This window comes from Osmia lignaria, chromosome 7, assembly GCF_051020975.1.
Source record: "Osmia lignaria lignaria isolate PbOS001 chromosome 7, iyOsmLign1, whole genome shotgun sequence".
In the NCBI taxonomy this organism is placed as follows: domain Eukaryota; kingdom Metazoa; phylum Arthropoda; class Insecta; order Hymenoptera; family Megachilidae; genus Osmia; species Osmia lignaria.
Window position 1 is genome coordinate 8,291,893 of NC_135038.1, and position 18,644 is coordinate 8,310,536.

Below are 18,644 nucleotides of genomic sequence, written 5' to 3' on the forward strand. Positions count from 1 at the left end.
TAGCTTTCTACTTTAATTTAGGATATCTATTCTTTTTTTACGTTTCTTTTTTTCATTTAATGCAGCAAGCAATATAAAAAACAAACTTTACTAATAAAAAGAAAACAACTCATAAATGTAACATTTAATGTTCTTATTATATTTCTTGTGCACTGCATGTTTATGATAAATTTTCAGGATTTTGATACAATTAAATAATTGTTGAGATCCTAAGTAACCTTGTATATACTTTTTATTTTACCCCATTGCAAATCACAATTGCAGTTATTTAATTGTAAAAAATTATTAATATAAAGCCAATTGCACACAAGGCTGTAAAAATGCGTCGCCTGCATTGAAAAGACAACCAGAAATAGAGTGCACCATATGCAATTGATTGTATAGGTGCGTCGTTATCATATGTAAAGTTGATTACGTTTGTTTTGGAAAAAGTAAGTTGTCAGTATGCATTTTACAAGAAACATTAATATTATTCACATGTTTGTTAATAAATCAATTTTTAAAAACGCACGAAAACGTACTTTATTTGACAATTTCACCTATTGTGATAGTATTATGTATTCTGTCGTTATATTTGACAATGTTTAATATAACATTACTAAAGTTGATTGTAATTAAGTATTATAAGAAACAATTCTCCGTGCAACAATTTGTCATTTTTACATTATTATTTACTTAATATTTAAATTTTAGTTCTCTAACCTCAATGATTTCAAGGTTTTGCATTAGTTTTGCATTATTTGTTACAGACAATTGAATAAATTAGTTAAGAATTTTCCATGGCTCATGATAAAAAGACTGTAAGACGAAGTCGGTCGCGTGAACGTGATCGCGATCGTGAAAGAGAACGAGAACGACGAGATCGAAGGCGATCAAGAAGCCGATCAAAAGATCGAAAAAAGGATAGGAAACGATCGAGATCACGAGAACGATCAAGAGAAAGGGATAGATCCCGTGAAAAAGATCGGGATAGATCAAGAGAAAGACGAGAATCTAAAGATAAATCAAAAGATGATAAAAAACGTAAACCAAGTCCTATATTTGTCTTAGACGATGAAAATAAAAAGGACAACAAGAATGAACAAAAAAAGGAGGAAGAGGAAGGTGAAGAAAAGACAAAATCTCTTCCAAAGAAGGAACCGCTCAGTTTGGAAGAATTGTTAGCTAAAAAGAAAGCAGAGGAGGAAGCACGTGCTAAACCAAAATTTTTAACTAAAGAAGAACGTGCTGCTTTAGCATTGCAAAAGCGACAAGAAGAAGTTGAAGCTATGAGAAAGCAACAAGAGGAAGCACGAAAATCTTTCTTTCATAATGAAAATACTGGAAAAGATAGAGAATGGGATGATAGGGATAGGTATATAATGTTCAAGTATATTAATTAAATTTACATTATGTAAATATATTCATTTAATAATTCACGATATAGGCGTAGAGAAGGCCAACGCGCGAGAGAAGAGGAAATTAAGGACAAAGATAAGGAGAAAGAAGTAGAAGCTATTAAGGAGCGTTATTTAGGATTGGTAAAGAAAAAACGTCGTGTTAGAAGACTAAATGATAGAAAATTTGTGTTTGATTGGGATACTTCAGAGGATACATCTGTTGACTATAACAGTATTTATAAAGAAAGGCATCAGGTTCAATTCTTTGGTAGAGGAAATCTTGCTGGTATAGATATCAAAGCACAAAAACGAGATCAAAGCAAATTTTATGGAGAGCTTCTAGAGAAAAGAAGAACAGAAGCAGAAAAAGAACAAGAGAAGTATGTTACCTTTTGTTTTTGTTAATATAAATATTATTAATGTCTCTATATTTTTTTATATTTTTGTAGAATGAGATTGAAAAAGGTGAAACGTAAAGAAGAGAAGCAGAAGTGGGATGATAGACATTGGTCAGAGAAAGCCTTACACGAGATGACAGAAAGAGATTGGCGTATATTTAGAGAGGATTATAATATCACAATAAAAGGAGGACGTATTCCTGATCCTATTAGGTCCTGGAAAGAATCAGGATTTCCAAAAGAAATTCTTGACATTATTGATAAAGTGGGGTACAAAGACTTAACGCCTATTCAAAGACAAGCTATTCCTATCGGATTGCAAAATCGCGATATTATTGGCGTTGCTGAAACCGGATCTGGAAAAACCCTGGCATTCTTAATTCCTCTATTATTATGGATTACCAGTTTACCAAAGATCGAAAGATTAGAAGAAGCAGATCAGGGTCCTTACAGTATAATCTTAGCACCAACCCGGTAAATTTATCATTCGTAAAGTTATTTAATTACTTCTATTTGTTATTTAAAATATTGAAATTTATTTTAAAAAAACTATAATTCTAGTGAGTTGGCTCAGCAAATTGAAGAAGAGACAAATAAATTTGGGCAACCACTAGGTATAAGAACAGTCGTCGTTGTTGGTGGGCTTTCTAGAGAAGAACAAGGATTTAGATTAAGAATGGGTTGTGAGGTATTTTCTTAATACAATACAAAAAAAAAACAGTGCACTACCCATTATTTGTTTTTGATATTTCAAATAACTTTTTACTATTACAGATTGTAATAGCCACACCAGGACGTTTGATAGACGTATTAGAAAATCGATACTTGGTTTTAAATCAGTGTACATATATTGTATTGGATGAAGCTGATAGAATGATAGATATGGGTTTTGAACCAGGTAAGTTCCTCAGTATGTGTTTCTTTATATCCAAATACTGATTTTTATATGAATTTCCAGATGTTCAAAAAATTTTGGAATATATGCCAGTTACAAATCTAAAACCGGACAATGAAGATGCCGAAAATGAAGAAAAACTATTAGCCAATTATAATACGAAGAAAAAATACAGACAGGTAAGAAATAATAGTTTATTCCATGGTTTTTAATGCCTCAAAATAACAACTATTATTACTTTTGTTTTCAGACTGTAATGTTTACAGCAACTATGCCTCCTGCGGTAGAAAGACTAGCCAGAACTTACTTAAGGCGGCCCGCGGTTGTATATATTGGTAGCGTGGGCAAACCAACAGAAAGAACAGAACAAATTGTTCATATAATGGGAGAAGCTGATAAACGCAAGAAACTTATGGAAATACTTAGCAGAGGTGTTGAACCACCAGTTATTATATTCGTTAATCAAAAGAAGGGCGCTGATGTTCTTGCAAGAGGTCTAGAAAAACTAGGCGTACGTTTGTTCTTCAATTATTTTCTATAACATCTTGCTATCAAATATTACATTATTTTTTCACTATCTTTATTATTTTTCAGTATAATGCTTGTACCCTTCATGGTGGTAAAGGGCAAGAACAGAGAGAATATGCGCTTGCATCTCTTAAGAGTGGAAGCAAAGATATATTAGTAGCTACCGATGTCGCAGGTCGTGGTATCGATATTAAAGACGTATCTATGGTTATTAATTATGATATGGCTAAGACTATAGAAGGTAAATATCCTATACATATTATTACAAAAAAAAATTTTTTTAAATTACTAACAATTTTTTACCTGTTTGTAGATTATACACATCGTATTGGTAGAACTGGTCGTGCAGGAAAAGCTGGTCTTGCTATTTCATTCTGTACAAAGGATGATAGTCACCTGTTCTATGATCTAAAACAAACAATCCTTTCGAGTCCAATATCTACCTGTCCTCCTGAATTGTTGAATCATCCAGACGCTCAACACAAACCTGGCACAGTAGTTACGAAAAAACGTCGAGAAGAGAAAATATTTGCCTAAGAACATAAACAGTTGATTGTAAGATTTGCTTATAAGTAACTCGTACGTTCATGTTTTATATAAGTACATATTTTTTATAGCAAAATAATAGACTATGTGAAATGTTAGTATGTATATGGAATGAAATAAATTCAATTGTAAATATGTGTGTATAACGAAACTTGAAATTATTTTATTTCTGCTAATACTTCCGGAAATATGTAACATATTTTATCCTGTAATTTTTATTTGTGCGTTACAGAATTAAAATTTTTAATAATAAAATCACTTATTGCTCACTTTACATTTTTATAAAATAAATTATATTCAAGGAACTGGAGCGGGTGGGAGTGTATAATCTCCATCGACTTTACATTCTTCTTCCCAATTGTCTGGTATCATGGGTTTTAAAATGTGTATAAATTTTTCAAGAGGACAAATTGTTGTACATCCAGGAATCGTCAAACGATACGGTTCACGTTCAGTGGTATTTCTTAGGAAAACCTAAGAAAAAATTGTTGCAGTGATTTTTATATCCGCGCAGTTTTAAATTGTTAACTCGACGCATAAACAATATGAATTTTTACCTGAACATTCCATCCACAACTATCTTCATGTAATTCAATCATTGTCATGATATTGTAATTCGGAATTTGATTATTCCATACATGCATGACATCTAACAAACTTACAATAGAACTGTCATGACCAATATACATAAACATTTTCCTTTCTTGAGGCTTTAAAGTATTGTCTTTTTTTGCCAGCATATCAATAACAATCTTCTTAAGAAAAGGTCCTCCTTTCAGTCTTTTTAAAGGATCATTATATACATTGAGTTGGAGATCATATAATGTTAATGGTATTAATTTATCAGGATAATAATCATTAGTCCACTCGGGAAGAGTTAATTTCATATGTTTCTAAAATATTAAAAATGTTGATGAAACATGATTTTAATGTATACTTATTTCATTTTCAGTTTACAATTAAAATTGACATAAACCTCTGCTGTTAATGTTGAATAAAGCGAACCTACGTCAGCTGGATTTGAAATTACCATACCCGTTAAGTTTGTTAATTTCTTGTACAATTGTTTATTATCTTCTTGAACTTTTTGAACTTCCGGTAAACTATTAACTGTTTGTCGTAATTTGGTATATTTTGGGCATGTATCCCATATTAGCATCAACTATGAATATATAAATTACTAATCAACACAAACGCACAATGAAAATCATTCATGCTGTAAAATAAAATATATGCATACCGTGTCTTCTGAACGTGGTTGATAGAATAAAGTGACAGGTTGCCAAGGTAGATCAGGCTTAAATGACTGTTTTTCGTTTGGTTTCCATAAAGCTGCTGCTTCCAACATTGCAGACATTTTTGTACGATCAACCGCAGTACATTGTAAATAAAATATGTCGGGACTGTACGTTGGACCCAGAAAATGACTATAACGTTCTCGTAAGAAAAGTCCTTGATTGTACTGATTTCTTCGTCCTTCCTACATAAATACATATATACGCATATGTAACACAGTATTAAATCGGATAATGCCGTATGAAAATTGAATAATCTATTACATTTGTCAGTTGACCCCAACCATAAGGTTCCATTGAGTTATTAACATAAGGATCATTTGGATAAGTATCCTGTGGTGCTCTGTCCCCATGCCGCATTACCTACAAATTTATTTCCACAATCATTAAAAGAGCAATGATAACTATCGAAACAAGCAATAAGCATATTATTAACTTAAAAAATTAAAAGTTCAAGATAAAGATAGGATCAGACATTGTCAAAGAAATACTAAAGATCCTACCATATCTCTTTTATTGATCATATGATAACGTTAATCTAACTGCAAATACCTTCAATATATGTACATGGTAGTTGAAGTAAAAATAAAAGTAACATAAAAACACTAAACAATAGAACTTTAATATTTTTTACCTAGTTCTTTAGTTTATACTTACTATTGTAACTAAACGAAGCGTATTACTCTTAGCTTTTTCATGATCTTTATCGTCACTCCTCTCAGGGCTTTTAATTTGTACAGGTGATTCTAAAAGTAATGAAAATATGATACTTTAAAATATTGCAATGACGTGTTTGAAACTGAATACTCGAGCGTTGAAAATAATATCTTAATAGAAATCTTAGCTTAATTGTTTGGAAATCATAATTTCTTTCCAATTTTTGTAAAACAATTAAATAACAATTACCTAAAGTAAAACTGATAGTAGCCAAGAAGAGTAGAAGTTTAGGTATAATCATTATTGAAAATCTAGAAAAAAATTTTTGAAAATTGTCTTCCTATTTACCAATGAACTCCCACGAGTTACTACACGTGCGGAACGAGCACGTACTGGGACTTTAAGAACTGTCAGTAGATAAATCCTATGTCCCCACCATTTGAAAAGCAGTATTATACAATACAATGTTACTTGCAATAAGGCTATATGTTGTATACTCAAGTGCCCAACATTTATTCCATTGGTGTCAACTGTATAGCCGCATGAAATATAAAAGATATACTCTTCGTATGTAGGCCAATTTTTGCACTCCACATGTCTGCTTACGTTTTGGGTGTATCTGAAAAAATACACAACGAAAATATTAATAAAAAATTTGTCAATTAGTCTTGTTTATTTAATAAACATTATATGCAATTTATTCAAGGCATTGTTCTTTATAATTGTATTCTACAAAATTTTAATCAGCAACTTTTTTTATCTACTTCTAACAATTTACGATATACGATAATGTATGCAATCGAAAGAAGTATAAAGGAAACGACGACTACGTAGTTATGCAATAAGCTCATTGACTTGCAATCATTTTTGCCTGCTATTATTTCAAATTTATTACCTAATAATGTTTTAATTTATTACTTTTTTACGTAGATCAATCTACCTTCATTTTCACTATTGTTAAACAAAAATTCAATGATATTAAGAATACGTTTATAAGACACTGTTACGGTAGATTTTGAAAATTTGTAATACTAACAAGTCATCGTACAAATTACATTGAATCGAGTCAAAATTATAGTTTTCAATCGTTGAATTCATAATTGTGGGACAATACGTCAAAAAAATGATTGTGCGAAAAATAAGCGGGCATTCAAGTCACTACTTGCAAATATAAAATGCAAATATAATAGCAGTATTGCGATAAAAATAAAATATTATTTGACATAATGAACATATTTAAACATAATTATATGTAATAGGCAAATATTTAGAGCATATATTAAAGGAAAAACACGATTACTGCATCACAGTCACGTCGACAGATAATTATTATCCCTTTCGCCTTGAGTCTCCTTATTGATTGCTTCTTATTACCATTGAAAAATTGCAATAAAATGAAACATATATCGCGCTGAAGAATATATGTATATAAAATTAAGAGAATGGTTGCATAAATGTTTCATTTAGTTCTAAATACTTTTATAAAATGAGGCAACTCGTACTTTCAAAGTAGATCAAGAACTGTAAGAGAAAAGGAAACTGCATTTACCTGTTTGTTTATATTATAACTAAATATGATCATGATATTTCAAACGCTGTGCATGATTGTATCCTTACATAAAATTAAAGAACACAATCAATTAAGTATCAAATAAATTGTTCCATTTGAAATGTTCCTACTGCTAGTCTCTTGTCATTTTTTATTGTCAGGGCAACGAAGCAATCAACCAAGACACTCATTTGTTTCAATCGAAATATCATCTAATCGCATCATCCTCAGTAGAAATCTCTACACAAATCCGAGTATTGGTTTCCTTGAAGCGATCCACGAAATCGTGGGATCACAGAAGAAAAAAAAAGGCAAGGCTGAAGTCACACATGCGAGCATCTTCGTGAAATCAAATAGTAGAAAACTTGCCAAAGACGTGGCAATTCTTTGTAAGAACCTGAACTTGTAGGTACTTAAAACCGTTTCAGCCGTGGATCGCCTAAACGAGAGTGGTCAAACGGCGGTGTCGAAACCCCGGAAATCCCGTCGTAAGAAGCCAAAAAACGCGGCCGCCAATTCCAAGGTCTTTTTCCAATTCTTTAGCTAATGATCCGTGAAATGTTTATTAATAGAATTCCATTTCCGTTAACTTTCCCCTTTTGCAATGAAATCTCATTGACTTGTTCCTATGTAATTAATTGTAAAGATATTTGTTTCAGCTGACTTTGTACATCCCTTTCTTCCTTATTTCTTCTTTCTTATTGAAGATTTTAATAATTTTTATTTCTTATTATTAATTAAAGGCAAAAGCTATGGCAACTCCTTGCGGCGAACATCGAAAAGAAATCCAAAAGTGTAATGCTCAGACAGGAAGCCAAGTGGTGAACCAATGTTCTATGTCAACAATTCAAAATCAAACTACCTCAACGGCACCCATGCGACCCAGATCTCTTTACACGGCGCACAGTTATCACTCGCAGACAGATGAAACTAATTTTCAGGTACTTTCAAGTATATTTTTCAACGAGGACTAAATAATCTTCAAAAGTTAACTCTTTGCCTGTTCTTTTTCTATCTTTCGTTCGCTCTCTCTCTCTCCCTCTTTCTATCTCTCTAGCGATACAGTGAATTTTCCAAATATTTCGAAGCACCTCCGTCAGAACAGTGGGGCGGACTGGCTGGTGCAACAGCATATTCTAATTCAACAGGATTTTGGCGGCAACCACGTAATTGTAAAACGATTGCACCGTTCTATGAGGAATCGTGTGTCTATGCAGAAAACTGGCGTGAACATGACACTGATGCTGCGATCGTTACAACACCGCATGGTACAATTTCTCTGAGACTTCATAATAGGATTCGGGTTGACATGACGATCGATCGTGCAGTTAGAGTAATCAATCTTAAGGTATCCTCTTTTTCTTCTATTTTATACCGAGAGGAACTCCCTTTCTGAAGAACTCATAAATGATGTTGATTAGAATTTATATATGTATACTAAGTAATATGAAATTATGAGTTTACTAACTCAAACAGAAAATAAACATATAATGCTTACATGATTCTTATGTGAATTGCATTTATGGTCAGCGTAGAATAACATTGTACTATCGTTGAGTGGTTCTGGATCAACTGCAGCATTATTACATCCAAATGGAAGAATATATCAGTACGGTTCGCGAGTTGAAATCTTGGCCCACGATGCCCACGGCAATAACAAGTTAGTGGTATCTGTAACATGATTAAAGTACCATTAATAAGGTTTATTATCTTTCCTCAGATATGCAAAGATGTGGTATAAAGGAGTCAGCTTTACTTCAGAGCAGTGTGCTCTTGTGTATTTAGTTGATACGGCAGGGACGAGAACAACGACAGATTCATTTTCAGACATGAGCCAGGTATAGGAAGAAGATATTTTAAATATAAAATAGAATGAACTCTATTAAAGGAATATTCCAACTTTCAGGACTTTTCTTTAAGCGTTTTTTACTCTCGTTCTCGTCATGGTTCAGCATGTTTGCAAGAAGCTGCAGCTGCATTAAATGCTGCTCAATATTGGTTGACCAATGAGGGTGTGGAAAACTGGATTGTTAATAATGTTCGAGTTTCACAAACACCTGATGGTCTTGTTAGGTATTTCATTTAATGACAGTAATTGAAAAGTAGTAGATAAAAACATGATTTATCTCTTTGATAGGATTGCACGTAACAGTAACAAGTATCAATTACGTACGTCACCTAGTAATGGAACAGCTTCATTGACAACGCCATTTTTACATTGTACCGCATCCCTGGGTCAGACGTCTCATCTTTTTGTACGTCGAGGTGAACGACGCATGCACTACGATGGAACCAGTTTTATCGTACGAAATGCAGGTCACAGTGCTGGATTTGATGATAATAATCAACTAAAAGTTTATTAATAAATTCTAGTGTGAACTTATTGCTGCGAGCCTTATAGATGTTTATTCGCGGCAATGTAACAATTCTATTCAGTATATAGATTTATTACTAACGTCATAAATACACACACACAGTTATGTGAAAATGAAAAGTTACATGTTTGGAATTAATCTCTGATAAAATAACTTGCACCTGAAATCTATAAAACATTCTATCCAGTTTTTAAGTTCAGAAATTTAATTTCATTTTAAAGATGTTTACATCATTTAATTGAATTGTCTTCATTTAGAGTCTGTACAAAATGCAGTTACAATAAGATAGAGCATAATGTATTCTATAAAAGATTTCTTTAAATTTTGAATGATTGATATTTTCACTAACTTGTTCCTGATACTTATTTTGTACACTTCTCAATAAAAAAAGATAATTTAAATACATTATTCTCCCTATTATGAACCTATTATAGTTTATTGTTACAGTATAATACACTTACAGACAAAAGATGTATTCTTTATTAAATGTTCTTTTCGTTTTTTTTCAGTCAAAATTTTCTGTCGAATCAGAGTCATAATCTTCAACATCTAATGCTTCATCTTCTGAATTATTAGAATCTGATTGAAAGCCACCATTAATATACGAGCGTATTTTTTTCTTATAATTACCTTTCCTAAAAAACATAACTCTATATAAGTTAGTAAACAGTTAATAGAAACATCTTATTATGTGAATATACATACATATGAGATAATTTTTTATGTTCCTCTTTTGAAGTTGAAGGATATATCTGTTCTTTATCAATTTCATTTTTTATTTGCTGCCTTTTTCTTTGTTCTTCTAAAGCTTGAATGTCACCCACAATTTCCTCAGCTATATTTGCATTAAATAATTTTAAAGAACCATCTGCATTACTTCTACATATCAGTGCCTGTTTCTTAGATTCATAAATTTTGCTTAATTCACTAATCTTTGATAATACTTGTCCCTTTTCAGTTAAATCTTTCAAACTTGATAATACAGAATATGGATTAAAGCACTGTGCATTTTTCACACGATAATGTTTCTCTAAACCAAACTAAAACCAAAAAAGATAACATGAGAATGAAATTTGTAAAATACTGTTTATGTTAGAAACATTCGATTAAATGTACCTCTTGATCAAACATACAAAAAATAAATGCATTATCTGTAATTAGTTTACATAATATATAATTAGCATCCAAGTGTTCTGCCTCTTTTATTTCTGCATGAAGCTCCATAATATTTCGCCAATCATCTAATTTCATTCTAATTTTGAACTGCTCTACTGGCATTTTGTAGTATATTCCGTACAAAAGGTACAATCCTCCAATACGTTCTTTGAAACGAGGAGGCAAAAGAAGAAACTGTTTACATATATTTAAAGCTTCTTCACAAAATTCTAACAATTCTAAAAAGCTTGGACGACCCCTAAAAAGTAAATACATATAAATTAAAATTAGTTATCTCTCATATGCTTAACCATAGTATGTAAAAATGTTACTGTTCTTTTTTTCTCAATACTCACGTAAAGATCAATGAGAATTTCATCTCTTTCCATATTTCGCAAAAAGTCTGAAATCTAATATCGTCCGCTCGTTCGAAACGAACAATTAATTCTTCACAATCTTCTATAAAACCGTTCAAAATCGATGATTTGTCTGCTGCCATTTTTACATCATAAAAACCCACAACTGATTTAAAATCAATTATCACAATAATAAGGTAATTAAACAATATCTTCTCAACTACGTATTTACTACTGTTGCTGTTATTTTAATCTACACTGTATACATCTTCAAATACTATAGTGAGTGTATGTATTTACAGATGCAAAAAGATGCCATCCCGGGGGGTCCTAAACACCCCGAGTTGATATTAGGTTTACATATACAGACCACAGTTCGTATAACAATCGTGCCAGTTTCACCAGTTTTTTTTCTACCACACTTTGCACTTACAACTGAAAAGACACAATTTTAACTCCCATTGATTCTATTTTTTTAGAAATCAGTCAAAATCAGCTCAAGAGCGAATAATTGGATTTTAAAAAGACCGCCATAAAGCAGGTATTGCTTTTAAAAAATCGACTCCGGCGCCATCTATACGAAAACGGCTGAAACCACTCGATGAGTAGTTTCCACCTCTTTTTAATAGATGGCGCTAGTGTTCCAGTCGATAAGTCAATCGGTAAGTTATTCCGTCGATAAGTAGTTTCCACCGTTTTTGTATAGATGGCGCAAGGATCGAATTTTTAAAAAATTGTAATTTATAGCGGTATTTTTAAAATACTAGTACTGATCTTGACTGATCGAATTTAAGATTCCCTTTTATGGGCGATTTAATTTTGCAATTAAGTTATAATTAATATGTAATGCTACTAAAAGCTTCATAATGAAGCCTTCATCTGGTACGAGATTTTTTCACACGCGGTGTATTCAAAATTAATACCTATAAACCAGGAGCAGATATAGCACTTCCCTGTTTGTAAATTTTACATTCATATGATTACAATATCGATATGATTACTTACAAAGAAATTCTGGGCACTTAAAACTTTTATAAAATTATTTATTTACCAATTAGTGCTAAATAATTGCACAATTATATACGTTATATACTTAAAAATAACATTATATAAGCAGTTTGAAATTTATGGAGTAATACGCTTAGGATCGCGAGGGAACATAGAAACTTTTCTAATATTATCTAAACCAAGATACAACATAACAACACGCTCCATTCCAATCCCACCACCGGCATGAGGAGGGCAACCGTATTTGAACGCATCGATATACGACCTTATCTTTTCTAAGTCTAAAATACAGAAAAAAGAACTGTAGATGTACTGCGTTATAATTATTAACATATAAAAATCAGAAGTATGCATACCAATTCCATGATGTTTCGCACGTTCGGTAAGAAGTTCAGGATCGTGAATACGTTGCGCTCCTGAAATAATTTCTTCACCGCGCATAAACATATCGTAAGAATTCGATGTTTTCTGTAAGAGAATTAACAGTGTACAATCGCTAAAAGATCACAATAAGTTATGTAAACTCACAGGATTATTAGGATCCGGCATTGTATAAAACGGTCTCACTGCCAACGGATACTTATCCAAGATATAAAAGTCAGTATCGTACTGAAAAGAGATAAATTGATGTATACAAGCAGTATATTTTGATAATGTAAATAGCGTGCAACGAAACATTACTTTTGCCTTGACAAGTTTACCCAGCAGTTTTTCATCTGGTGTAGACAAATCATCTTCTTCGCCTAAAGTTACACCAGCTTCTGCCAATAATTCAATTGCATCGCTAAATTCTAACTTCAGAGGCGGATCTAAAAACTTGAAAGGCTCGACATTATATTGTTGACGAACGGCCTCGATATCAGCAGCGTAACTGAAAATAAGTTTGATAAAAAGATTCTAATACACTTAAAAAACAACTTTCAATGTTTAATAAACAATTTTTACTAACTTGTCGCGAAGACCTTTAAACATCTCGGTAAATAACTGCCCAATAGTATCAATTACTTCATGGTAATGATATTTGAATGCCATTTCTAAATCCAATCCAACAAATTCCGTTAAGTGCCTATGTGTATTGGAATCTTCAGCTCTAAAAACTATTACAAATAATTGTAATACATAATAAATATAAATGATAAATGGTAAATTACCTGCTCCTACAGTAAAAACTTTGTCGAAATCGGCTGCTATCGCCATTTGCTTGTAAAGTTGAGGAGACTGTGCTAGATAAGCATTTCCTTTAAAATATGACACCGTAAATACATTTGCTCCACCTTCACTTGCTGCAGATATGATTTTTGGTGTATGAATTTCAACAAAACCCTATTAATAAAATACAAAGCATGCAATTTCATATAATTGTAATAGTTTAATAAGAAAGTTATTACACAGTTTCACTATCTACTTACTTTACTTGTGAGAATGTCTCTGAATAACTTACAAATGCCTGCTTCTACTCTGTATATAGCTTGATTAGCTGGAGTCCTGAGATCTAAGACTCTATTATCTAATCTAGTGTCTTGATTTACTTTAATATTAAGAGTATTTTCATCTGCTTCTGTTACAGGTCTTGATGCATCTTCAATTTGTAAAGGTAACTGTGGTTTTGCAGCACTTACTACAAAAACTTTTTCGATATGAACCTCTACATCTTTCTGTGTACATGATTCAATTTTAGAAGGCACGCGTTTTACGACTGCTTCTACATCCACAATTGATTCTTTAGTAATACTATAAAATTACTTTGTTAAATATGAAACGATATTGATGTAGTAGTTATTTTATTATTTTTATAACTTACTTAGATATAAATTTAATCATTTGCTTGCTAATTGTTTCATTTACTGCAGCCAAACCTTGCACTGTAGATGATTGTTGTCTTAAAACAATAAAACACTGTTTACCTGTAAAAATATATTGTACATATTTTGATTCAATAGATAAGTAAATAACATATGATGTAATAACATACCTTTGGCACGACTAGTGTGCAAACGACCTCTCAGCCATACAGTCTGATTCTCTAGCTCAGGTTTCAAATTTTTAATGTCAATAAATTTTCTCTCTGAGTATTTTTCTTTACTTTGTATCAACCCCATCTCTCCATATTTTCCAACTGATACATCTTCTTGATTCATTTCTTGTTGTGCTTGCTATGTAGATATATTTAAACATACTTTGTTACTAAATAAAATTATGTATTATATAAAATTAATTAACATAAAATAACTTATTTTACATTTTGAACTTTACGTTCAGCTTTCTTTGCTGCTTTCTCTGCTTCTTTCTGTTGTTTCTTAAGAGCCTTCTTAGACAGTTCATCTCTTTGTGTTTAAGAGAAAAAAGGTATTTTTAAAATATTGTTGAATTCCATAAAGTTTTGAGAAACATATGATTTGCCTTACCCTCCTGAAGATGATTCCATACTTTTATCTTCTCCCATCTATAAAAATGATGTAATATCACTTCAATAGAATATAATAATACTGTATATGTACAAAAAGTACATAAACAGTATAGTGTATGTATAATATTATATACTTCAAATGTAAATGTAATAGATCATATTCCTTTATGAAGAGTACTTCATAAAAAACAGATAGAAGTAAAGGTTAACTCGAAAATATGACCCATATGATAATATTTACATAAATATATATATTGTTGCTTGAAAAATACATACCTTTAGTGTATTTCAATCGAAATATACTATAAGAAACTATTAAAAATAGATTATATTATAAGAAATTATTTATTTTCCGTGTGAACACTTTAAAAGCTGCCGGAAATTTATCGCGTAGCTCCAAAGTATCTTTTGAAATTATCTAATGTTTTATTCTTTTCTATTTAATCTATCATTAATTAAAACTTCAGATACACCGACTTATTAGTATTGGTAACAAACTATAATTAAATTGTACTAATTCCAAAAAAATGATATTTATAACAAAAAATAGTTCATAAATTTTATTGTTTATACAAGTCTTATAAATCCCTTAAAGTAGCTTTTGGTTTAACAAAACTTTTATAGAAACATCTATATACATTAAAATGACAAAACATGAATAGTACTTATGTAGAAAGTTCATGATGAAGATATATAATAAACTGTACCCAGATTTTAAGACTTGCAAAAATGAAATTTTTTAAAATTATTGAGATAATCGTTCATATGATTAAAAAATAGGTTGTTTTATTTTGCAGCTTCGACAAAATGAGGATAATAGATTGGATAAGGAACGTGTTAGAAAAGACGAGCTCGCATCGCAAAATCTCTTTGAAGCCTAAAATTGAAATTTTGAATTTATGATACTATAATTTTTGCTCCATTATCTGCTGAATCCAATAAAATACTTATTTGTTCTTCTGGAGGTATTGATACAGATGATTTAATCAATGGATTTTCGTAATTTTTCACTGTCGGCTGATGGTCGGACACTAAAGATTTCATTGCGCTTTGCGTAGCATCATTCCAGTTTTTCGGGTTCGTCCTTTCAAGACCTAGAAACACACGAACTCGAGATTTTCGAGCGAGCTTCATCGTCGTACAGGATATAAAGATTGAAACATGAATATGTATAATGATATCTTTATATCTACAGCCATCTAATATATCTTATTAACAATAATTGTTTTTCTTAATTACAATGTAGCATTAAAAATCATTTGCAATTATACAAAATTAAACATAACAAAAAAGAGAATAAATGCATGAAAAAATATGCCTGTATTTGTTTTTATTTCTTACTTTTTAATTTGTCTGATGCAACATCAAATGCTGGATCTTGAATATTCAACATCAAACTGTTACCGCTAAGGTATAGACGATTTGGAGAGTTTGCGATCTGAAACGAAAATTATTTTTAGACTGTAATTATTCTTTAAATTATCGGAAACAATACAATTTTTACATTAATTACCATGCGAGAAATAGTTTGCGCTGCCCGAATTTTTCTCAACTTTAAATAACCAGGATTTTGACTAAGAGCTAAACCAAGGTACACTGGAGTTAAGGATAATTGTATCTAAACGTGTGATAATAAAAATCTATGAATATGATTGTTAGTTTTTAAAAGGATATCATTTTAGCTGCTTCTGCTTCACCCTCAGCCTGAACAATTTTTTGCTGCTTTTCTTGTATCGCTTTTTCTACAAAGAAAGCTGCTCTTTGTGCCTCCTGCTGGGCAACCTGTTTAGATTCTACAGCAGCAGTATATTCTTTACCAAAGCTTAATTCAGTTATTGATACATCATCCAAAACAATGTTGAAATCCCTAGCACGTTCAGTTAATTCTTTTCTTACCATATTTGATACTTGCTGTCTTTGTGTAATTAGCTGAGATGCATTAAACTTTGCAACCACTGATTTTAATACTTCATTACAAATACTTGGTAAGACCTATAACATATTTTTTCTTATTGAAATAAAATGTAACAACATTATAATAATATTTTCACTTACCTTTTCATCATAATCAAGACCTAAGTTACGGTATACTATAGGTAATTTACTTGCATCAGGCCTAGAAAGTACACGAAGAGAAATATTAACCATTTGTAAATCTTTAGATCCTGTAGGTGAAGATAATTTTCTAGGTCTGCTCCTAATATCGTAAATAATTGGCCAATGGAACCATGGAACACGGAAATGAAGGCCTTCAGTCCTAATTTCTTCTTGAATACCTCCCAAACGGGAAAATATAATTGCTCTGTGACCAGCATCCACTGAAAAAAAATATACTTATGTATTGAAAAGTATTTAAAAGTAACTATTGCTATAAGTATCATGAAATAATATTTCAAATATATTCCAATAAAACTAAGTAATTAAAAATAAAAGTGTTCCTTAATCTACTGCTGATTTATGGCATAAAATATAATAATTTAGTATATATATAATAAAAAGTTTTTTACATAGAACTATATTAGTAGTTATAATTAAAATTAGTTATTAAAATACAGATAACAAACCCGTATACATGGACTTCGAGATACCATAAGCAGCCATGCCGGCTGCCGCAAGACATGAAACCCCAAGGGACATCCCATTTGGAGCTTTCGGTATCTTAATATCAATCATTTTATTTTATATTAATAGTTGCCGTTAAAATAAAAATTGACCTCTTGTAACAAAATATATCCTAACGTGGTTGAAATCAAAATTACAATAACGATCTTCGGTTGAAAATGGAAAGCACAGTTTAGAATATGTAAAGCAGAACACAATAGAGGGAGTCCGCAGCTATTTTACCACAGACGAGATATAAGATAGAGTAACAACCCGATGTTATTTACATTATTTTATTTTTCATATGAGATAATTTTTGTTTCTTTTATCTGATCTGTTAAGTAGAGCTTATGTAATTTATCTGTAAGAACCAAAATAAAAAAATTATAATTCGTAACTTTGTCACGTGGATAAAACATTCATTTGTGTAATTAAAAGGACAGGGTACATACAAGAAACATGGCGCTGTGTTATACGAGGTAACAAATTATAGCCTACATTTTTATAATATTTTATTGTATTCGAGAATTATATGAAAATAATTTGATGTTTTTCAGACTGCTATGTCGCCGTACTGTCGATTTTCGTAATTTTCGAAATTTGTATACGTGCAGGTAAAATGTTATGTAACACGTTATACCCTTCGTTTTAGTTAAATGTCACCTATGTTTTCAATATATTTTAATCTGTTGCTTGCATTGACACAAGTTAGAATTAATTAAACTTTTTGTCTTTTAGTATTTGCTACTTATCAGATTTTGTTTTTATGAAATATAGACAACAATTATTGAAATAAATTTTTTTAGCCCACGTAATGTTGCCATCTCAGCACCATGTATGGGAAGCACAATTTGTGAATCTCATGATGAGAGAAATATGCGCCTTAAGAGACCTATGTCACCACACTTAACTATTTATCAAGTTCAAATAACATCACTTCTTTCCATTACGCATCGTACAACAGGCCTAATATTGTCAAGTTATGCAATGATGCTTGGTTTAGGTAAATTCTTTTTTAATCTCAGCATGAAAATGAAGAAAAACTTTTTAAATCAATAATTGATATTATAATTACAGGAACATTACTTATCCCTGGAGGTATTCCTTGCCTTATAGAAATGATTTCAGATTTAGGTTTATCACCTCCTATTCTTTTTGTTGGCAAAACTTTACTTGCTCTTCCTGCTACTTATCATACACTCAACGGATTTCGTCATTTGGTAATATAGATCTTAAAAAAATTGATGTCAACTAATAATTAAATAGTTAGTATAGTTCTTTCTTAGCATTGGTTGATATTTAAATTTTCATTGTTACACTTTGCAGTTTTGGGATTTAGGAATGTTCCTTACAATTAAAGAAGTATATAGTACTGGATATGCAGTGACTGCATTGTCTGCAATTGCTGCTGTTCTTCTTGCTGCATTGTAAGTTTCATCAATTACATTGTCATACAATTTTTACTGAAAATTAACTGTATTATCAGATCAATTTG

The 18,644-nt window shown here is 31.2% G+C and overlaps 7 protein-coding genes across 10 annotated transcripts; 3 read left to right on the forward strand and 4 right to left on the reverse strand.

Annotated features, from left to right (window-relative positions):
• The first annotated feature begins 328 nt into the window (after window positions 1-328).
• Window positions 329-3,884, forward strand: LOC117604306 (putative ATP-dependent RNA helicase DDX23). Its single transcript, XM_034324211.2, has 10 exons — window positions 329-431; window positions 750-1,354; window positions 1,427-1,759; window positions 1,829-2,251; window positions 2,339-2,465; window positions 2,552-2,675; window positions 2,736-2,851; window positions 2,923-3,183; window positions 3,267-3,441; window positions 3,514-3,884. The coding sequence occupies exons 2-10, from the start codon at window positions 780-782 to the stop codon at window positions 3,735-3,737; spliced, it is 2,358 nt and encodes a 785-aa protein (XP_034180102.1). The 5' UTR covers window positions 329-431; window positions 750-779; the 3' UTR covers window positions 3,738-3,884.
• A 33-nt stretch (window positions 3,885-3,917) lies between these two features.
• Window positions 3,918-8,888, reverse strand: LOC117604307 (testicular acid phosphatase homolog). Of its 4 annotated transcripts, none has more exons than XM_034324215.2 (8): window positions 8,746-8,888; window positions 6,047-6,317; window positions 5,699-5,787; window positions 5,306-5,404; window positions 4,987-5,226; window positions 4,723-4,908; window positions 4,304-4,639; window positions 3,918-4,220 (listed from the first exon to the last, which is right to left on the reverse strand). In XM_034324215.2, the coding sequence occupies exons 4-8, from the start codon at window positions 5,399-5,401 to the stop codon at window positions 4,044-4,046; spliced, it is 1,035 nt and encodes a 344-aa protein (XP_034180106.1). In that variant the 5' UTR covers window positions 5,402-5,404; window positions 5,699-5,787; window positions 6,047-6,317; window positions 8,746-8,888; the 3' UTR covers window positions 3,918-4,043. The 4 variants fall into 4 exon arrangements, with proteins under 4 accessions (XP_034180106.1, XP_034180105.1, XP_034180104.1 ...); XM_034324214.2 differs by having other exon boundaries at window positions 5,948-6,317; XM_034324213.2 differs by lacking the exon at window positions 8,746-8,888 and adding an exon at window positions 7,248-7,466 and having other exon boundaries at window positions 5,948-6,317.
• Window positions 7,273-9,610, forward strand: fest (wurstfest). Its single transcript, XM_076689163.1, has 9 exons — window positions 7,273-7,305; window positions 7,409-7,558; window positions 7,657-7,770; window positions 7,991-8,188; window positions 8,305-8,595; window positions 8,783-8,907; window positions 8,968-9,085; window positions 9,154-9,320; window positions 9,385-9,610. The coding sequence occupies exons 1-9, from the start codon at window positions 7,273-7,275 to the stop codon at window positions 9,608-9,610; spliced, it is 1,422 nt and encodes a 473-aa protein (XP_076545278.1).
• Pbp45 (proximal sequence element A Pbp45) lies at window positions 9,454-11,428 on the reverse strand. The gene is made up of 5 exons (XM_034324220.2): window positions 11,134-11,428; window positions 10,739-11,036; window positions 10,328-10,662; window positions 10,084-10,257; window positions 9,454-9,595 (listed from the first exon to the last, which is right to left on the reverse strand). Exons 1-4 carry the CDS (start codon window positions 11,274-11,276, stop codon window positions 10,128-10,130), a joined length of 906 nt encoding a protein of 301 aa, XP_034180111.1. The 5' UTR covers window positions 11,277-11,428; the 3' UTR covers window positions 9,454-9,595; window positions 10,084-10,127.
• Window positions 11,429-12,198: 770 nt separating this feature from the next.
• AspRS (aspartyl-tRNA synthetase) lies at window positions 12,199-15,006 on the reverse strand. Its single transcript, XM_034324276.2, has 12 exons — window positions 14,825-15,006; window positions 14,547-14,584; window positions 14,381-14,465; window positions 14,114-14,294; window positions 13,943-14,045; window positions 13,551-13,872; window positions 13,293-13,464; window positions 13,091-13,238; window positions 12,823-13,012; window positions 12,670-12,750; window positions 12,498-12,609; window positions 12,199-12,422 (listed from the first exon to the last, which is right to left on the reverse strand). The coding sequence occupies exons 2-12, from the start codon at window positions 14,582-14,584 to the stop codon at window positions 12,259-12,261; spliced, it is 1,596 nt and encodes a 531-aa protein (XP_034180167.1). The 5' UTR covers window positions 14,825-15,006; the 3' UTR covers window positions 12,199-12,258.
• Window positions 15,007-15,229: 223 nt separating this feature from the next.
• Phb2 (prohibitin 2) lies at window positions 15,230-17,230 on the reverse strand. The gene is made up of 6 exons (XM_076689042.1): window positions 17,113-17,230; window positions 16,604-16,866; window positions 16,223-16,540; window positions 16,062-16,139; window positions 15,890-15,986; window positions 15,230-15,642 (listed from the first exon to the last, which is right to left on the reverse strand). The coding sequence occupies exons 1-6, from the start codon at window positions 17,219-17,221 to the stop codon at window positions 15,446-15,448; spliced, it is 1,062 nt and encodes a 353-aa protein (XP_076545157.1). The 5' UTR covers window positions 17,222-17,230; the 3' UTR covers window positions 15,230-15,445.
• On the forward strand, window positions 17,225-18,617 carry LOC117604332 (succinate dehydrogenase cytochrome b560 subunit, mitochondrial). Its single transcript, XM_034324279.2, has 5 exons — window positions 17,225-17,628; window positions 17,707-17,763; window positions 17,956-18,152; window positions 18,227-18,369; window positions 18,476-18,617. Exons 1-5 carry the CDS (start codon window positions 17,609-17,611, stop codon window positions 18,578-18,580), a joined length of 522 nt encoding a protein of 173 aa, XP_034180170.2. The 5' UTR covers window positions 17,225-17,608; the 3' UTR covers window positions 18,581-18,617.
• The last annotated feature ends 27 nt before the right edge of the window (window positions 18,618-18,644 follow it).

Excerpts from the sequence above, each read along its gene's own strand:
- LOC117604307 (XM_034324214.2), bottom strand. The coding sequence starts at position 5,999 with ATGATTATACCTAAACTTCTACTCTTCTTGGCTACTATCAGTTTTACT. Across the intron at positions 5,788-5,947 it reads TACTATCAGTTTTACTTTAG|AATCACCTGTACAAATTAAA; the intron begins GTAATTGTTATT and ends CATTACTTTTAG. Across the intron at positions 4,909-4,986 it reads AACCACGTTCAGAAGACACG|TTGATGCTAATATGGGATAC; the intron begins GTATGCATATAT and ends ATATATTCATAG.
- LOC117604332 (XM_034324279.2), top strand. The coding sequence starts at position 17,609 with ATGGCGCTGTGTTATACGAG. Across the intron at positions 17,629-17,706 it reads ATGGCGCTGTGTTATACGAG|ACTGCTATGTCGCCGTACTG; the intron begins GTAACAAATTAT and ends GATGTTTTTCAG. Across the intron at positions 18,370-18,475 it reads TCAACGGATTTCGTCATTTG|TTTTGGGATTTAGGAATGTT; the intron begins GTAATATAGATC and ends TACACTTTGCAG.
- fest (XM_076689163.1), top strand. The coding sequence starts at position 7,273 with ATGATCATGATATTTCAAACGCTGTGCATGATT. Across the intron at positions 8,189-8,304 it reads CAGATGAAACTAATTTTCAG|CGATACAGTGAATTTTCCAA; the intron begins GTACTTTCAAGT and ends CTATCTCTCTAG. Across the intron at positions 9,321-9,384 it reads ACACCTGATGGTCTTGTTAG|GATTGCACGTAACAGTAACA; the intron begins GTATTTCATTTA and ends TCTCTTTGATAG.
- AspRS (XM_034324276.2), bottom strand. The coding sequence starts at position 14,584 with ATGGGAGAAGATAAAAGTATGGAATCATCTTCAGGAGG. Across the intron at positions 14,295-14,380 it reads CTGAACGTAAAGTTCAAAAT|CAAGCACAACAAGAAATGAA; the intron begins GTAAAATAAGTT and ends ATATCTACATAG. Across the intron at positions 12,751-12,822 it reads GTAAACTTGTCAAGGCAAAA|TACGATACTGACTTTTATAT; the intron begins GTAATGTTTCGT and ends ATCTCTTTTCAG.
- LOC117604306 (XM_034324211.2), top strand. The coding sequence starts at position 780 with ATGGCTCATGATAAAAAGACTGTAAGACGAAGTCGGTCGCGTGAACGT. Across the intron at positions 1,760-1,828 it reads GCAGAAAAAGAACAAGAGAA|AATGAGATTGAAAAAGGTGA; the intron begins GTATGTTACCTT and ends ATATTTTTGTAG. Across the intron at positions 2,852-2,922 it reads CGAAGAAAAAATACAGACAG|ACTGTAATGTTTACAGCAAC; the intron begins GTAAGAAATAAT and ends TTTTGTTTTCAG.
- Phb2 (XM_076689042.1), bottom strand. The coding sequence starts at position 17,221 with ATGATTGATATTAAGATACCGAAAGCTCCAAATGGGATGTCCCTTGGG. Across the intron at positions 16,541-16,603 it reads GTCTTGATTATGATGAAAAG|GTCTTACCAAGTATTTGTAA; the intron begins GTAAGTGAAAAT and ends AATATGTTATAG. Across the intron at positions 15,987-16,061 it reads CGCAAACTATTTCTCGCATG|ATCGCAAACTCTCCAAATCG; the intron begins GTAATTAATGTA and ends TTTTCGTTTCAG.
- Pbp45 (XM_034324220.2), bottom strand. The coding sequence starts at position 11,276 with ATGGCAGCAGACAAATCATCGATTTTGAACGGTTTTATAGAAGATTGT. Across the intron at positions 10,663-10,738 it reads TTTGTATGTTTGATCAAGAG|TTTGGTTTAGAGAAACATTA; the intron begins GTACATTTAATC and ends TTTTGGTTTTAG. Across the intron at positions 10,258-10,327 it reads CATAAAAAATTATCTCATAT|GAAAGGTAATTATAAGAAAA; the intron begins GTATGTATATTC and ends TATGTTTTTTAG.